Source organism: Thalassophryne amazonica, chromosome 6 (assembly GCF_902500255.1).
Source record: "Thalassophryne amazonica chromosome 6, fThaAma1.1, whole genome shotgun sequence".
In the NCBI taxonomy this organism is placed as follows: domain Eukaryota; kingdom Metazoa; phylum Chordata; class Actinopteri; order Batrachoidiformes; family Batrachoididae; genus Thalassophryne; species Thalassophryne amazonica.
Window position 1 is genome coordinate 115,338,607 of NC_047108.1, and position 15,451 is coordinate 115,354,057.

The 15,451-nt window shown below is 41.7% G+C and overlaps 1 protein-coding gene across 1 annotated transcript in view; it reads right to left on the minus strand.

The window, feature by feature from the left end:
* kazna (kazrin, periplakin interacting protein a) overlaps window positions 1-15,451 on the minus strand; it is a 461,830-nt gene that overhangs the window by 155,454 nt on the left and 290,925 nt on the right. Inside the window, exon 4 of the mRNA XM_034173197.1 lies at window positions 4,770-4,871. Within this exon, the coding sequence (XP_034029088.1) occupies window positions 4,770-4,871 (102 nt within the window). The remainder of the gene's footprint in view (window positions 1-4,769; window positions 4,872-15,451) is intronic.

Below are 15,451 nucleotides of genomic sequence, written 5' to 3' on the forward strand. Positions count from 1 at the left end.
TGAAGCTCAAAATTGATTTCAGCTGCATCCTGTTTCCACTGATCATCCTTGGGCCGAAGATAGGTGCACCAAGCTTGTGGCATCATATTCAAGAAGACCTGAGGCTGTAATTGCTGCCAAATGTGCATCAACCAAGTATTGAGCAAAAGCTGTGAGCTGCATGGTTTTAATATACATAGAAGTGTAATAAAGACACAGTTTGACTGGCCAAATCCAGGACATCATTAAAGGCCTAGATCTTAGTCTTTACCCAGGACATTCATGAAACCAGACATTCTGATTCCTTATCCAGTGTCTCAAGTACTGCAATCAGGTTATCAACTGATTCCACAAAAAGTGAATGCACTTTATTGTAGGTAATGTAGGATGACTTACCAGGCCAGTTTCACCAATGTCCCAAATATTCTCAATCTATAAAAACAGATATAGCCTGATGACTAAAGTCCCACAACCCTCTGTGGACTTCTTCTGAGCACCTTGTAAGATAGAACCTTGATGAAGCCAAATAAGTCTCTCTATTGCCACACGCAAGATGTAACTTCAGCTGTCCCAGTGTCTGATTTCAGATGTCCCTTTGAACCAGACTCAAAGCAGATCCTCCTTTCAATCTTCATGAAGCCATTCTGGAGTTATGCAAAGCACATGAAGCACCACTGCATGAGAACTTTGAGAAAACTCACTGGAATATACTGTTTTCCCCCCACATGGGGCATTTTATATTGGTAACACACTTCAAATAGATTTGATGTGATTCTGTGATTGTGGTTGCAGCAGACTGAAAGCTTGCTGAGCTTTCAGACAGGGTCACTGAACGCATACGTGCATTTTTCTGGTCCATTTACCTGACTAAAGTAAAAGCCACGTATGCTGTGGAGAATTTTCCTGCAGTCTCAGTCCCACAGTCATTGATACTACACGTCACACACATCTCGCTGCTTAGCAACCATCACAGCAACAGGATGTCTCATTAGGAATCCATCATACGTCGCACGTTTTTGTGGTTTGAGCTGGATTCTTTTCAAACATGCAGCTGCAGCATGTTCAGGTTTAGATTGTACTGATGCATGTAGCAAAATTACATCCAGCCTTTTAAGACATCATATGAATCAGTTTCACGTGTGCATTAAATGAGGAAATGTGCCTGCTTTTTGTCTAAGAATGCAGTAAGTGACCAAGCTGAAACCATGACAGTTTATTGTAGAGTTTCCATACTATCAAGATGAATAGAATCAGTGAGCAAGAGGGTCCTCAAATATTCATTAGTTTCAACAGCCAGGGTGTTCCTTCATCCATCCATCCATCCATCCATCCATCCATCCATCCATCCATCCATCCATCCATCCATCCATCCATCCATCCATCCATCCATCCATCCATCCATCCAGAACTGGGACATGTGGGGTTTAGAAGGTGAAGGCGACCACCTGGTTTGCCAGTTGTAGTCGATATCAAATCAATTCAAATCAATTTTATTTATATAGCGCCAAATCACAACAAACAGTTGCCCCAAGGCACCTTATATTGTAAGGCAAGGCCATACAATAATTACGGAAAAACCCCAACGATCAAAACGACCCCCTGTGAGCAAGCACTTGGTGACAGTGGGAAGGAAAAACTCCCTTTTAACAGGAAGAAACCTCCAGCAGAACCAGGCTCAGGGAGGGGCAGTCTTCTGCTGGGACTGGTTGGGGCTGAGGGAGAGAACCAGGAAAAAGACATGCTGTGGAGGGGAGCAGAGATCAATCACTAATGATTAAAAGCAGAGTGGTGCATACGGAGCAAAAAGAGAAAGAAACACTCAGTGCATCATGGGAACCACCCAGCAGTCTAAGTCTATAGCAGCATAACTAAGGGATGGTTCAGGGTCACCTGATCCAGCCCTAACTATAAGCTTTAGCAAAAAGGAAAGTTTTAAGCCTAATCTTAAAAGTAGAGAGGGTGTCTGTCTCCCTGATCTGAATTGGGACCTGGTTCCACAGGAGAGGAGCCTGAAAGCTGAAGGCTCTGCCTCCCATTCTACTCTTACAAACCCTAGGAACTACAAGTAAGCCTGCAGTCTGAGAGCGAAGCGCTCTATTGGGGTGATATGGTACTATGAGGTCCCTAAGATAAGATGGGACCTGATTATTCAAAGCCTTATAAGTAAGAAGAAGAATTTTAAATTCTATTCTAGAATTAACAGGAAGCCAATGAAGAGAGGCCAATATGGGTGAAATATGCTCTCTCCTTCTAGTCCCTGTCAGTACTCTAGCTGCAGCATTTTGAATTAACTGAAGGCTTTTCAGGGAACTTTTAGGACAACCTGATAATAATGAATTACAATAGTCCAGCCTAGAGGAAATAAATGCATGAATTAGTTTTTCAGCATCACTCTGAGACAAGACCTTTCTAATTTTAGAGATATTGCGCAAATGCAAAAAAGCAGTCCTACATATTTGTTTAATAAGCGCATTGAATGACATATCCTGATCAAAAATTACTCCAAGATTTCTCACAGTATTACTAGAGGTCTTTGCATGTTTGGCATTTCTTTGTTTTGCTAATAGTTGTCTTTGTTATTTTTGTATTGTTATTACAGCCCAAGCAGATAGTCAACCCCTGAGAGATGACTCTTCCTACCCCACCGTGAGGTTTAAAAAGTGAATGAATGCGCCAGCAGACCCACTTATGGTTCTGATTTTGAAAAATAGCAGATGCGGCCACTGTGTCCGTTTAATGCATTCTGCCATTATTTTAGACTATTCAGCAGCGGCTGCAGCTGCTACTTCTGAACATTTTTTACAAACTATTTCTGAAGCATTGAAAATAAAGTGCAAAGGGCTGGATGCTGTGTTTAAGTGCCACTACACCGGCAGCTCTGAGTGCACTCCAGCAAGGCTGGATGTTGCGGAAAACATCAGAAGAGGAGGAAAAAAGGGATGGCTTTGAAAAGAGAGATGGCACATCTATTATTATTCTTTGGGTTTTCTGCAGAATCTGACCAATGTGGGTTTTTTGCAAGGCCAAAATTAATATTAGGGACAAAAACTATAATACCAATATTATATTACAACAATTATTATTATTATTATTATTGCTATGATTATGTGTTTGGGAATAAAAATCAGATGACAAGTAGTTGCATTAATAAAAAGACATGTATTCATGAAAATGACTGAAGCGTAATAGCTGATGCACCTTTATTTGTATTGTATTAACTTACATTTCATTGGAATTGTTTATGCACCATATTACTGTACATGTTGCCTCTGAAGTGCTTATTTCCATCTTCCCTGTGTATCCCAGCATGCAACACATAGCCTGGATTTACTGTCTGACAGCAGTGATGTGAAAGTGGTTGTTTTATTCATTGAAAACAGATCAGCAGCCTTCACTTATGAGGTCTGTTAGAAAAGTATCGGACCTTTTTATTTTTTGCAAAAACCTGATGGATTTGAATCACGTGTGCTTACATCAGCCAACCTTGAACCTTTGTGCGCATGCGTGAACTTTTTCACGCCTGTCAATTGCGTCATTTGCTGGTAAACAGCCTTTGTGTGAGGTGTGTGTCGTGCGCTCGGCGGATTTTCATTTCAAGGAAAAAGACGGAACGGAGCAGCGCCGCATCAAATTTTGCCAGAAACTGGGTGACAGCCAGGTGGAAACCATTTGGATGATTCAGACGGCTTTTGGTGACGATGCTATGGGCATCACACAGATTAAGGAGCGGTACAACCGGTTTAAAGACGTCCGAACAACGGTGAAGCGAGCCACGCTCCGGTCGGCCATCAACATGCTGAAATGACCAGATCATTTCCAAACTGAACGCTGTGGTGATGCGGGGCCATCGTGTGACTATCCGAGAAATTGCGGAAGAGGTAGACATCAGCACTTTGTCTGTACATTCCATTGTGACAGAAGATTTGGCCATGAAAAGAGTGGCGGCGAAATTCGTGCCGATGGCTTCGTCAAGAAGCAGCTGATGGCGGAGCAAAAGCACCTCCGTGTTGAAGTCTCACAGGACATGCTGTGACATGTCCTCCTCTTCCACAATTTCTCGGATAGTCACACGACTGAAAAGTCACCGAAAGCTGTCTGAATCATCCGAATGGTTTCCACCTGGCTGTCGCCCAGTTTCTGGCAAAATTTGATGCGGCGCTGCTCCGTTCCGTCTTTTTCCTTGAAATGAAAATCCGCAGAACGCGCTGCACACCACCTCACACAAAGGCTGCTTACCAGCAAATGACGCAATCGACAGGTGTGAAAAGTTCACACATGTGCACGAAGGTTCAAGGTTGGCTCATGCAAGCACGCGTGATTCAAATCCATCAGGTTTTTGCAAAAAATAAAGAGGTCCGATACTTTTCTAACAGACCTCGTATAGCTGTTTTCCAAGTTCAGGCGCTAAATTAAGAACCAGACTTTGCTTTAGTCTGATGACTTAAAAGACACTGTGATGTTTTTTTCAAGAGCAAGCTTCACCTCATTAGGAGCCACAGACCGCCTGAACCTGTTGGAAAACTCCTTGTTACCATCAACACCGGCTGCTGATTTTCCAAGGACAGGTGCGAGGAACAAAATAAACTCCACACTGGGGGAAGAATTAATAACTGTAAAGTTTCTGCTGTTGCTCCACCTCATTATGAAATCCTGATGTAACCATGGCCAAGACACTTAGGTTAAAGATGTCCAAAAAGTTGCAGGTCCAGATGTATTAGTGTGCACGTGCATTAACTGGATGCACGGACAGACGACCATCCATCAGTCCCAGCACCCAGATCACATCTTACCTTTGTCCAGGGACGAGTCTGGAGAGTTGAAGTCCATCAGACTGTTGACTTCAGTTTTGTGGTCAGCAGCTGGAGGTTTCTGTCTCTGGTGGGGTGATGGATCTGGAAGAGGACCAGACACCAAATGGGTTAACCTACAAGATTATTGGTTTCAGGAAGATAACAGGCACAAACATCATGGAATCTGTTAGCATTCTGACAAAGTCATGCAAAGTCCAAGTGCATACACCAGATCAAGATAAAGTAGTGAATAATGTCATATAAAACAAATCTCTCCACAAATCTCTAAACTTTTGGCAACTCCACTATTTAACTCCGGTATTTATAGAACACATAATCAAAGAAAGGTTCCGGGTGCAAAGGAGTTGTATTTAGTCTCATAATTATCCATGCAACATGAACTGAATGCAACATGAACTAAACCATTTGCATATTCAGGTATCAGTACTGTTAGAACCTGGTGCCCTTTGCTATTTAGCTGGCAGACTGATGTCAGAGGTTTTCTGGCAAGGAAACAGATATATGCAGAAGGCACGGATATCTGTGGAGGATCATTATGGGGAACAGGAGATCTCCACCAAAGCTCCCTGAGGTGAAGTGAAGTAGGAAATATCTCTGTCCTGCAACTCCTCCTAAATCCTGTTGGCTGATTTCCTCCATATCTCAACAGACAGAGACAGACCCGCACCTCCACCACCACCCACCAAAATAAAAACAGTGTTATTAGATTTAGAAATGCTTATTTTTTACTACATTTTACAAAATATATGAAAACATATTGAATTTATACAGAAATAAGCTGTAATGAAATGTTTTCCACCATCTTGGATTATGCCTTTCATTAGTAAGATTGGAAGTCACCTTCCCAGCATCCCTGCACAGCTCAGGGGAAGCCCCCATGTGATCTATGACGTTTCTGCAAAATGTAGGTCATGGTACATAATGGTTTGAATTTTTACCCCTGATGGGTCAAAATTCCAGACAGCATCAAAGCATCTAATTCATTAAAAATATGGAGATCACTTGTATGGTTACATATGAACTTTAATTTCTTACAATATGATATGACATGTTGTGTCATATGTGCCAAAAAGACAACATGCAAGAAGACGAAGGGGACATGATGAGTGTATCACACATGCCATCCGTCAGCTCACCATCACCCTCAGAAACCACATGATGAACTTTCAGTGCAGGCTGCGTACAGTGCATGGACTCTACAAAGTAACTCGCCATTCATCAATAGGTGCCGTCTCCGGCGGCCAACGTAGCGCCGCAGCTTAAACGCATGCAAGCTCACAGTTGCTGCTTTGAGTCACCGGAGACACATAAATATCAGCATTTTTATGAGCGCAGTGTGCTTTGATTTGTGGTGCACTTCACTGGCTTCTAATCGACACTGTAAAACACAACCTGGTCTCACGGCAAGTCGTGATTCAGCAGCACGAAATATAATCTATTGGTTCGTGATATTGTGACAAAAAGCGCTTCATTTTCGTCATGGCAGCATGAATTCATTCTAATTCATTCCGTGATGGCTGCATGAAATTAAAAGTGAAGCGGGGGGGTTGGATTAGGATTAGGTTATGGTTAAGGTTGGGATTGGGGGTAGGAGTAGGGTTAGTAATAGTGAGTCACAAACATTTGACTCATTTCATGATGGGAGCACAAAAAAAACATGAGACTGGGCTGGTACAACATTCTGAGTTAAAACAGCTTCACAACCAAAGTAAGAAGGAAACTCAAAGGGGCATATCTTATACATGGCACAGAGAGGGAAGGATTTTAAAAGAAGAAAACAGATCAAAACTGCTGGATGCACATCTTCTCCAGTCAGGTCAGGTTGCAGGTGCTGGTGCCACTCACGGGCAACCACCCTCTCTGAATGTATAGAGATATTAGGGGTGTTTGGTTATGTGTGTCTCTTATAGATTATGTGACGATACCTTTTGTGCAAGTTGATGTTCACAAAGTTTAGTTTTGTGTCTTTCTGTTAAATAATATTATGCTCAATCTTCCTTTCTTATGGTTACTGAAAGAGCCATATTTCTTCGAAGACGTCCACTCTCATGTGAATCAATGCTCACCAGCTCGCTCGGCCCCTTGTATGTTCTTCCCAGGTCAATGGAGCAGTTCTTGAAGTTGTGCTTCAGGAGGTCCTTGTAGCCTCCTTTGGAAGTAAAAGATCTGCTTGGGACATCGGCTGTCATCATCCTCTGGTTCTTGAAGATGACACACTCAATGCTCTGGACCTTGGCTTCAGCCAGGACTCTGATGTTGGTGGTGGTCTTTGAAGTCACTGAGGAGGATGATCTTGTCAGATGTTGGGATTGCAGGTATAATAGTGTCCAGCTTGGCGTAGATGGTTTCTTCTCTTCATGGTAAGCGCCACGTGTCGGGGCATATGTACTGATGATGGTAGCAAGTTGGAGACAGCATGTCATCAGACGTTCAATGACACCCACCAGGGGTTCAGTCAGTTTTGGAGGGAGAGAGTTCTTGTTGGCAAAACAGATGCAGTGGATTCATTATTTCTCCTCAGGAAGCCCATTCCAGAAGAAAGTGTACCACCCCCCCACCATGGTCCTCCTACAGCTGACCTTCTCCTACTGTTCTTGTTTCACTCAAGGCAACATTGTTGAGGTCATATTCTGGAGTTGGTGAGAGATGAGAGGTGTTCGCCTTTTCCGACTTTGTGTTGTCCATCAAAGTTCATATGTTCTATCTGCCAAATTTCATCACTTGGGTTTCTGTTTTTCTAGTGCAGAGCTGGTGACCATCTGGACGCAGTAATCCAGAGAGATTAAGGTGAAAGCTTAGGCGTAGCCAGGGGTGGGCCTGGATGGGCCTGGGCCCGCCCACTTGTCAGCCAGGCCCGCCCCATCCAATGAGAAGGCTGAGTCGACACTCAACAGTCACCTGTTGTTGCCTCATTGTATTCCTGTGATATGGTATTGCATTAGCACTGAGCGACAATTAATAAATTTTGTCAAAAAAATCTGGTTCATCTTCTGTGATTTTTATTCATTCATTTTCAGAGTACAGTGGTCCCTCACTATAACGCGGTTCACCTTTCGCGGCCTCGCAGTTTCGCGGATTTTTTTAGTGCAGTTTTGCATGCTTTTTTTTTTTATGGCGCATTGTGTTCTGCGTCCTTATCAGGCAGGCCGTTTGCTGCACCGGTCGGCATCACCGTGATTGCTCTCACTGCCTCCGATGTGCTTTGTGCGGGCTCGGTAAATGCAGCAGCGGGCCACTCACATCGCCCTCCTGTCTGCTGTGCGGAATTGCGCCAAATCTGGCAACAGGTCCAGAGACTACGCTCGCTGTTTTGATGCAGATGTTGACCGCAGCCGCAGAGCTCCGTGGACACCGAGAGAGGACTTGGATTCTTTGCGGGTCCCACATCCGTACCTCCGGAGGCAGTGAGCGAAGGAAGAGCCGCGCATTGAGTTCTGCGTGTGTCTGTTTATAATCTTCTTGCACAGAAGAAAAAAGAGAGTGTTTACACAAGAGAGAAAAGTGAGAAAATGTTCATGCCTGTTTGAGAAAAGTGTATAAAGTGTGTAGTGAGGGGTTTTACAGCCTTAAAACATCTATAATAATTGTAAAAAATAGCGCTGACTACTTCGTGGATTTTGTTTATCGCGGGGCTAACTCCTGCGATAAACAAGGGAGTTACATTTTTCTTCAAATAAATAGTCTTCTGCAGGCCCTCATCACAATACCAATAACAACATGCGCTGTCGAACAGCTGTTTTCTCCCATTAATCGTATAAAAACGTCCACCAGAACATCCATGTTGACTCACAGACTGAATGCACGCTCCGTGCTTTCCCTTGAAAGAGAACTGACCGAATCGTTGGACTATGATGACGTGATAAGTCTCCTGCTGTACCATTAAAAAGAATCATCAAATGTAAGTGTGAGACCATTAATTACTTTTTTCTTCTAAATAGGCCTAATTGTTAATATTATATTGCAACTGCCACGAATCATGTTGGTGTCCTTTCTGATGGTTTTTAATTTGGCCGCTGAGCCATGGTTTCCATTGTTTATCAATTTCATAATTTGGCCGCCGAGCCAACCTGTTTTCATGTTGCGGATATATTTTGAATTTTTATTTTAAAGGACTTTACATGACTAAGCATTGCATTGCTGCTTGCATTGTCCACGGGGTGCTTGTGTCTGACACTTTGCGTCTGTGTAAGCTGTGTAAGCTTTTGCTTTCGGAAACATCTGATTTCGAAATATTTTGCCACACTTCTGCCTTTGGCATTTGGAACTTGGTTGTCAGTTTTTTGAAGAAGGTAAAAATTCACAGTGTGTGCTGGTCTGCTGGCTTCAAGCTGCTGCAGCCTCATGAAAATGTTAGATCTCCTCTTCATCGTGCCCTTGACAGGACGTCAGCAGCATTTGGAAAGTTATTCGAGGGGGGAAAAAGGAAAGAGTCTGATGTGATAAAGGTAGAAGAGAAGTACAGGATGATGAGGATGGATGAAGATGCTCAAGTCTGTAATGAGGGTTCATTTACTGAACATAAAATATGCTAAACTAAATCACAAATACAGTAAGGTTAAAAGTGAACAAGAAAACTGTGGACACAGTTAAAAGTTCATCTGTGGACGTTCCTCCACATTAGGCAGACCGTGGTCTCCTCTGAGGTTCTTTTTCTTTTTTATCCAACCTGACACTTTACCATCTTTGACATGTTTAAAAATGTGTTAATTGTCATGCCTTTAAATTAAAACATATATTTGTCAGCTGTATTTTTGTTTCGAGCTGAAATAACCAGTGCAGTAACAGTAACAATTTAGTATTTTATGGACACTGTAATTTAGTTGCCCAGTGATACTTTTGTGCTACTACAGCGTGCACAGTGCACGTGTGGAAGATGAGGCACAACTGGTACATTTGCTTAAAAGGTGGGGAATTCTATGGTAATGGAATTACAGTGACAGCTAAATCTGGCCATATTTTCACTTACCATTAAAAAATTTGCTGCGATTGTAATTCCGTTATCATAGAATTGCCCAGGTAAGAAACAAATAATGCAAACAATTGACAGTGGATACATGGACTGCATTATATAGTGCTTTTCCACCTGAATCAGAAGCTAAAAGCACTTAACAATGATGCCTCATCCATACACACCGTCAGGGTGTATGGTTGTGTCAGGGTGCTGCCGCGTGACTCAATACACACTGGAAAGTTGTTGGAAATTTAGGACCTTGAACAAGGATCCTTAGTAATTGGATGGATGGATGGTAGATAAGTCTATTCCTTCAATGATAATGCAAAAGAATAAACAGCATCATAATGAATCTGCACCAGACATAAATACCTCACATCAGTTGTGCTTCACCTGCTCCTAATTTTCATCATCCATCCAGCAGGTGGCAGGCAGATCGATGGGATATGACAAGCAGTTGCTTTTGGCTTGTTCTGGTGTCTCATAGTTCACTAGATTTTAAATCAGTTCATTAGATGTTGTTTTAGATGGAGATTTATAAGATGATAGTGTTTATTGTTTCCAAATTATCGTTTCAGCAGCCTCATGGAGCCACCTCAGTCGCTGACCTATATAGGCATGTATTTACAGGGTCACTGCAATTTACAGAGTAACATATGTTCCAGAGGATAAATCACATCTGTCAAAAAAAAAAAAAATGCCTCTTGGAGAAGAAAAAAATGTATAAGACACACCGGAGTAGAAGTCGCACCTTTTTTCTGCTTTATGAGCTCATTAATTCAGGATTCTTGTGCATTCTTGCAGTATACATTTTGTTATTGGCATTTATTTGGAGTTTGTCAGAGTATAGAAGAAAAATAATGCTTACGCTTCTTTTCCATACACATATGGACAGTTTCCGTAATATATGTGACACATCATCTAGAGTTCAATGCCAGGAAATGCATTTCATGACAGATGTCAGGATTTGGATTTTGGTCTTGTTCATGTCTCTTCTGTTGTAGTTGTTTTCTACTGATGTTAGTTCTCTTGCTGTTTTTTTCTTGCTTGGGGTTTTCTTTCCCTATCTCTCTTGTCTGTCTCTTGGTGCTTGGTGGTAGGCATTTCACTCTGTCTGGGGACACCCTTGTTCTGGTGCATTCCACACACCTGTTACTAATCTGCAGCTCATCACCTGGGTGTACAGACCTTAACCTCTTATGGCTGCTGTGGTCTACATTATCATGCTGGATGGTCAGAAATGGCTGGACACAAATGCAGGACTTGAAAAAACAGCTCTGGTCTTTAAAAGCATTTACTGGTGTGTTTAGCAGAGGACGGTACACAAGTAGGCAGTCCAAAAACTACAACAGTACAAAAATCATCAGGCTTAGGGGTGGTCGAGAAAATAGGCAGGAGGTGAAAAAACACTATGAGGCAAGCAAGGCAATGAGAAAACACGGGACAGAGCTGGAAAGAAGGCACAAGGCACATCGATCTGGCGAGGGACTAGAGAACCAAGTGAACCTTACAGCAAAAGGGTTTTGCTTTAGTTTATCTAATCAATATCCTGCAAATTCCAATCCAAAAAATAAATAAAAAACCCAAATTCAAAATTCAAAACTAAACTCAGAGGGAGGAAGTGTATCAGATCTACAGTAGGTTCGCTAACAATAATAACAATATTGGTTCTACACGCACAGATGCATTTTTGGGAATATGAGGGAGTTTAACATGGAACCTGAATTATATTTAAGAATTAAAGACCCAGGACACACTGGAGGAATTATACAGGATGTTACACAAAATTTGGCATTATTTGAGATGTCAATATCTGAGAAACTACACAGTCGCACAGCAAATTAAACTAAACATGCTTAATGTTGAGCAAAGTAAGATTTATACACCAAAATTTGAATGAGAAATTCAAAGATATGTGGATTTCATGAATGTTTCCACAAGTTTTCAATATGTGTGCCTTTTATTTTCTAGTAAATGACATCTCTATATCTGAAAAGAAAAAAACAATAAATATAGAATTTTGAGTTGTTTGTAGGCATGCTAAAATTTTAGATCATTTGAATGAAAATTGGTCAAGTTGTTACATTATGAAATTATATTAATTTTTCTAAAACACCCTGTATTTCCCAGCTGGCTTGGGAATGCTTCTGGATCCACCAGGAAGAGCTACAGGACTTAGCAGAGGATAGGGAAGTGTGGGTTGAGCTGCTTGGTCTGCTTCCACGGGATAAGATTGGCAGAAAATGAATAAATGAATACAAAACATTTTCTAAACTGATGCACGTTTTGCCTTTAAAAATGAAAACTAATTATCACATTTGCTGTGAATTTTGAGGGCAATTATTCAAACATTATGTCTAAAAGCAAGGAAGGAAAAACAAGAAGCGCAGCGACACTTTACTGCCTATTTAATGAAAGTGTGCAATAATTAAATAGCAGTAAATCAAAGTATTATTGTATTTATTAAAGAAAACAGCAGGCTTTTATCGGCTCTACAATGACTGATACGCACACAAGCATAATATTGAGCTGAACTGGTGGTAAGTTTTATACGACTCTGAAGTTACGAGTGGTTATAATCTTACACGACATAACTTTGATGAGGAAGCAGTGAAATGCACTGCAGCAAAACATTCCCAAACACGGCTGAGAACTTACGGCACTTTATGGCTTTGCTCCATTTTCCTCACCATCAGAGCCGAGTCTCCTCATTTCACTTATTGATAACAAACAGTTTAAGCAGCCGAGCGTTCCGCGCAGGGAGAAGGTAAATCTGCTGAGATGAAATAAATAGCGATCTGAATCAGAGACGGAACAACAGTTGTGGCCCGTGTGGCTTCCTGGTGATGTAATTATCCAAATCCCTGCCAAACAGTGTCAACCTGCACTGACAGAGAAGTGGCATCCAGCTCCTGTCTGGAAGGTGTTCCACTTAACGGAAATACTTCTACATTAACAGAGATTATAAGTTCAAACACACCTGTGGCAGGAAGTGGCGGTCCGACTGCCACCACAGGGTGCGATCAGAATCAGCAGATGGAGCCTTTTTCAAATGGATTACAACAGATTTAATGGGGAACTTTCTGGATGTCAGAAGACACAGGGAACCTTGACAGACTTTTTCTGTCAAGGTTCCATTTGGAAGCGGAAAAAGAAGGCGAAATCATCATCTTCCCACTTATCATACCAAAAGAATAAAAATATGGCAGCGTCTACGGGTCCGGTACTGGTCAAGTAGGTGCTCTGCTATTGACACGGGAACATTTCCGTGACTCTAGTGGATTTATTATTGGATTTATTATTATTATTTATTATCGTACCCATACCGATAATACCGTACCTACTGGCGATGCAATTGGTTTGTATGAAGCCAAATGACATACGAGGTCTGTCCATAAAGTATCGTACCTTTTTATTTTTATTTTTTAACTATATGGATTTGATTCATATGTTTTCACGTCAGACAAGCTTGAACCCTCGTGCGCATGCGTGAGTTTTTCCACGCCTGTCGATGACGTCATTCGCATGTGAGCACGCCTTGTGGAAGGAGTGGTCCCGCCCCGTTGTCGGATTTTCATTGTCTGGAAATGGCGGAATGATTTGGGGTTTTTTTTCCATCAGAATTTTTTCAGAAGCTGTTAGAGACTGGCACCTGGAAACCATTCGAAAAATTTATCTGGCTTTTGGTGAAAATTTATGGGCTTCACACAGAATAAGGACTGTTACTACAGCTTTAAGGACGGCCCGAGCCGCGACAACAGGCACAAACCACCGGATTATTTCTAAATGGATGGCTGTGTGGAGCTGGGACCGTCGTGTGCACTTTCTCTGGTTATCACAAGAGCTGGACATCAACCATTTTCCGGCAGATTTCACTTTTAACAAGAGATTTTGTCGTGGAAAGCTGAGCGGAGGCTTTGTGCGTCACGACCGATTCGCTGTTCGCGTGAGACAAAGGAACACCTCCGTTTCGGCGTGTCAGAGGACAAGTTGGGACATGCCCAGCTCTCCACAATTTCTCTTATAACTTACTCGACTGGTAAGCATTGAAAGCCGAGATAGGCATGTCCGAACTTGTCCTCTGACACGCCGAAATGGAGGCGTTCTTTGATTTATTTCTATGCCAATATCATTTTGGTCCTGAGTATTCAAATAACGATCTCATATCATCACTACGCTAACAATTCATTTTGTCTGAATACAGTTTAGCGATACAGTTTAGCTGTGTTCAGAACCCTTGGAAGCTTGGAAAGACCCGACATAAAAAGTGTTTTCATGAGGTTACCTCGGCGACAACTATGGATTAATTACATGAGCAGACTCAACAAGCTCATCAGGTAAACTGTCTCTGTCCTGGGGGTTGAGCTTGAATCTGTGGCGGAGGTGTCAGAGAGGAGGATGTTGAAGAAACTCCTCAGCATCCTGTCAGAGGACCTTCAGCCATAGACTGAGGTGCACCACAGAACATCACAGGAGGTCTTTCCTCCTACCTGTAGCAATCAGGCCGTATAACCCCTTCCAGCTTCTACAGGATGAACCTCAGTTATTCAGTTACTCAGAGTTATGTGCAATATTGTTGAGCATGTGCAAATGTCTTTTAAAAAACATTGTTTACTGCTGTTACTGGGAAAATAATTTCCTTCAGGATAAATAAAGTTGATCTTATTTTTATTCTTAGCCTAGAGTTAGGCTAATGGTATCACTTCATCCAAGATGTTTTTGTTAAAGTGTGGTGCTGCTAACAACTAATTCCACATAAAATGTGAATATGTGACATATAGCAGTAACATACTGTTAAAATTTAATTTTAAAGACCCATTTTCAACATTAGTAACATAGTCACAAATGCTGCTGCCACCTTGTCTGTGATGTCAACCCTGATACCTCAGGCTGCTCAATTTCTTCACGAGTTTCCAAGCAAAAATCGGTTCTTGAGACAATTTCGACATATTCCTTCTCATTTCTACATATTGTATTTTTCATGCCCAAGGGATCCAGGGGAGGTGTTGGATCCAGTCAACCTGCCGATGTAGCCCAGCAGAGGGCGCTGTTTCTTTATTTCCTTATTTAAGGATCCCCATTAGTCTTTACCAAAGTAGAGACTATTCTTCCTGGGGTCCATTCTCAAATAAAAATATTATAATTACATCAAAGTATTACAATTTATACAACTCTTATGCACCAACTGTACAATTCACAGAACATACACAAGTAACAGTTATTTCTTCACAAAACAAACACCAACACTACATTCACTACATTAGGAGAACTGTCTTGTTGAGTATACATTTCTTAAGACTTGCTTTAAAAACTATATGATTTCGTATTAACCTCACTTCCGGAGGCAACTGATTCCAATATAAGATTGATCGATATATAAATGTAGTTTTTAGAGCATTAGTTTTTGGCAGAGGCAAAACAAAAATAGAACGAGTAGCTTGTCTTGTGTTAAACTCATGCCTGTTACCAGTAAGTTGAAGTTTAGAGAACAGGCTAAAAGGTTTGTGTGTGGTCCAAATTTTTTGCAAAGAAACCACAGAAGAACAGGCCAGTCTCTCCCTCACTGTCATCCATGACAGTCTGTGATGTAGGATGTTAACACTGGTTCAAAAAGGACAGCCTAGAGTGAGTCTTGCTGCTCGATTCCGTGCTATCTGGAGTTTGTTCAGGTCTTTGAGAGCAGCCTTTGACCATACAACAGAACAGTATT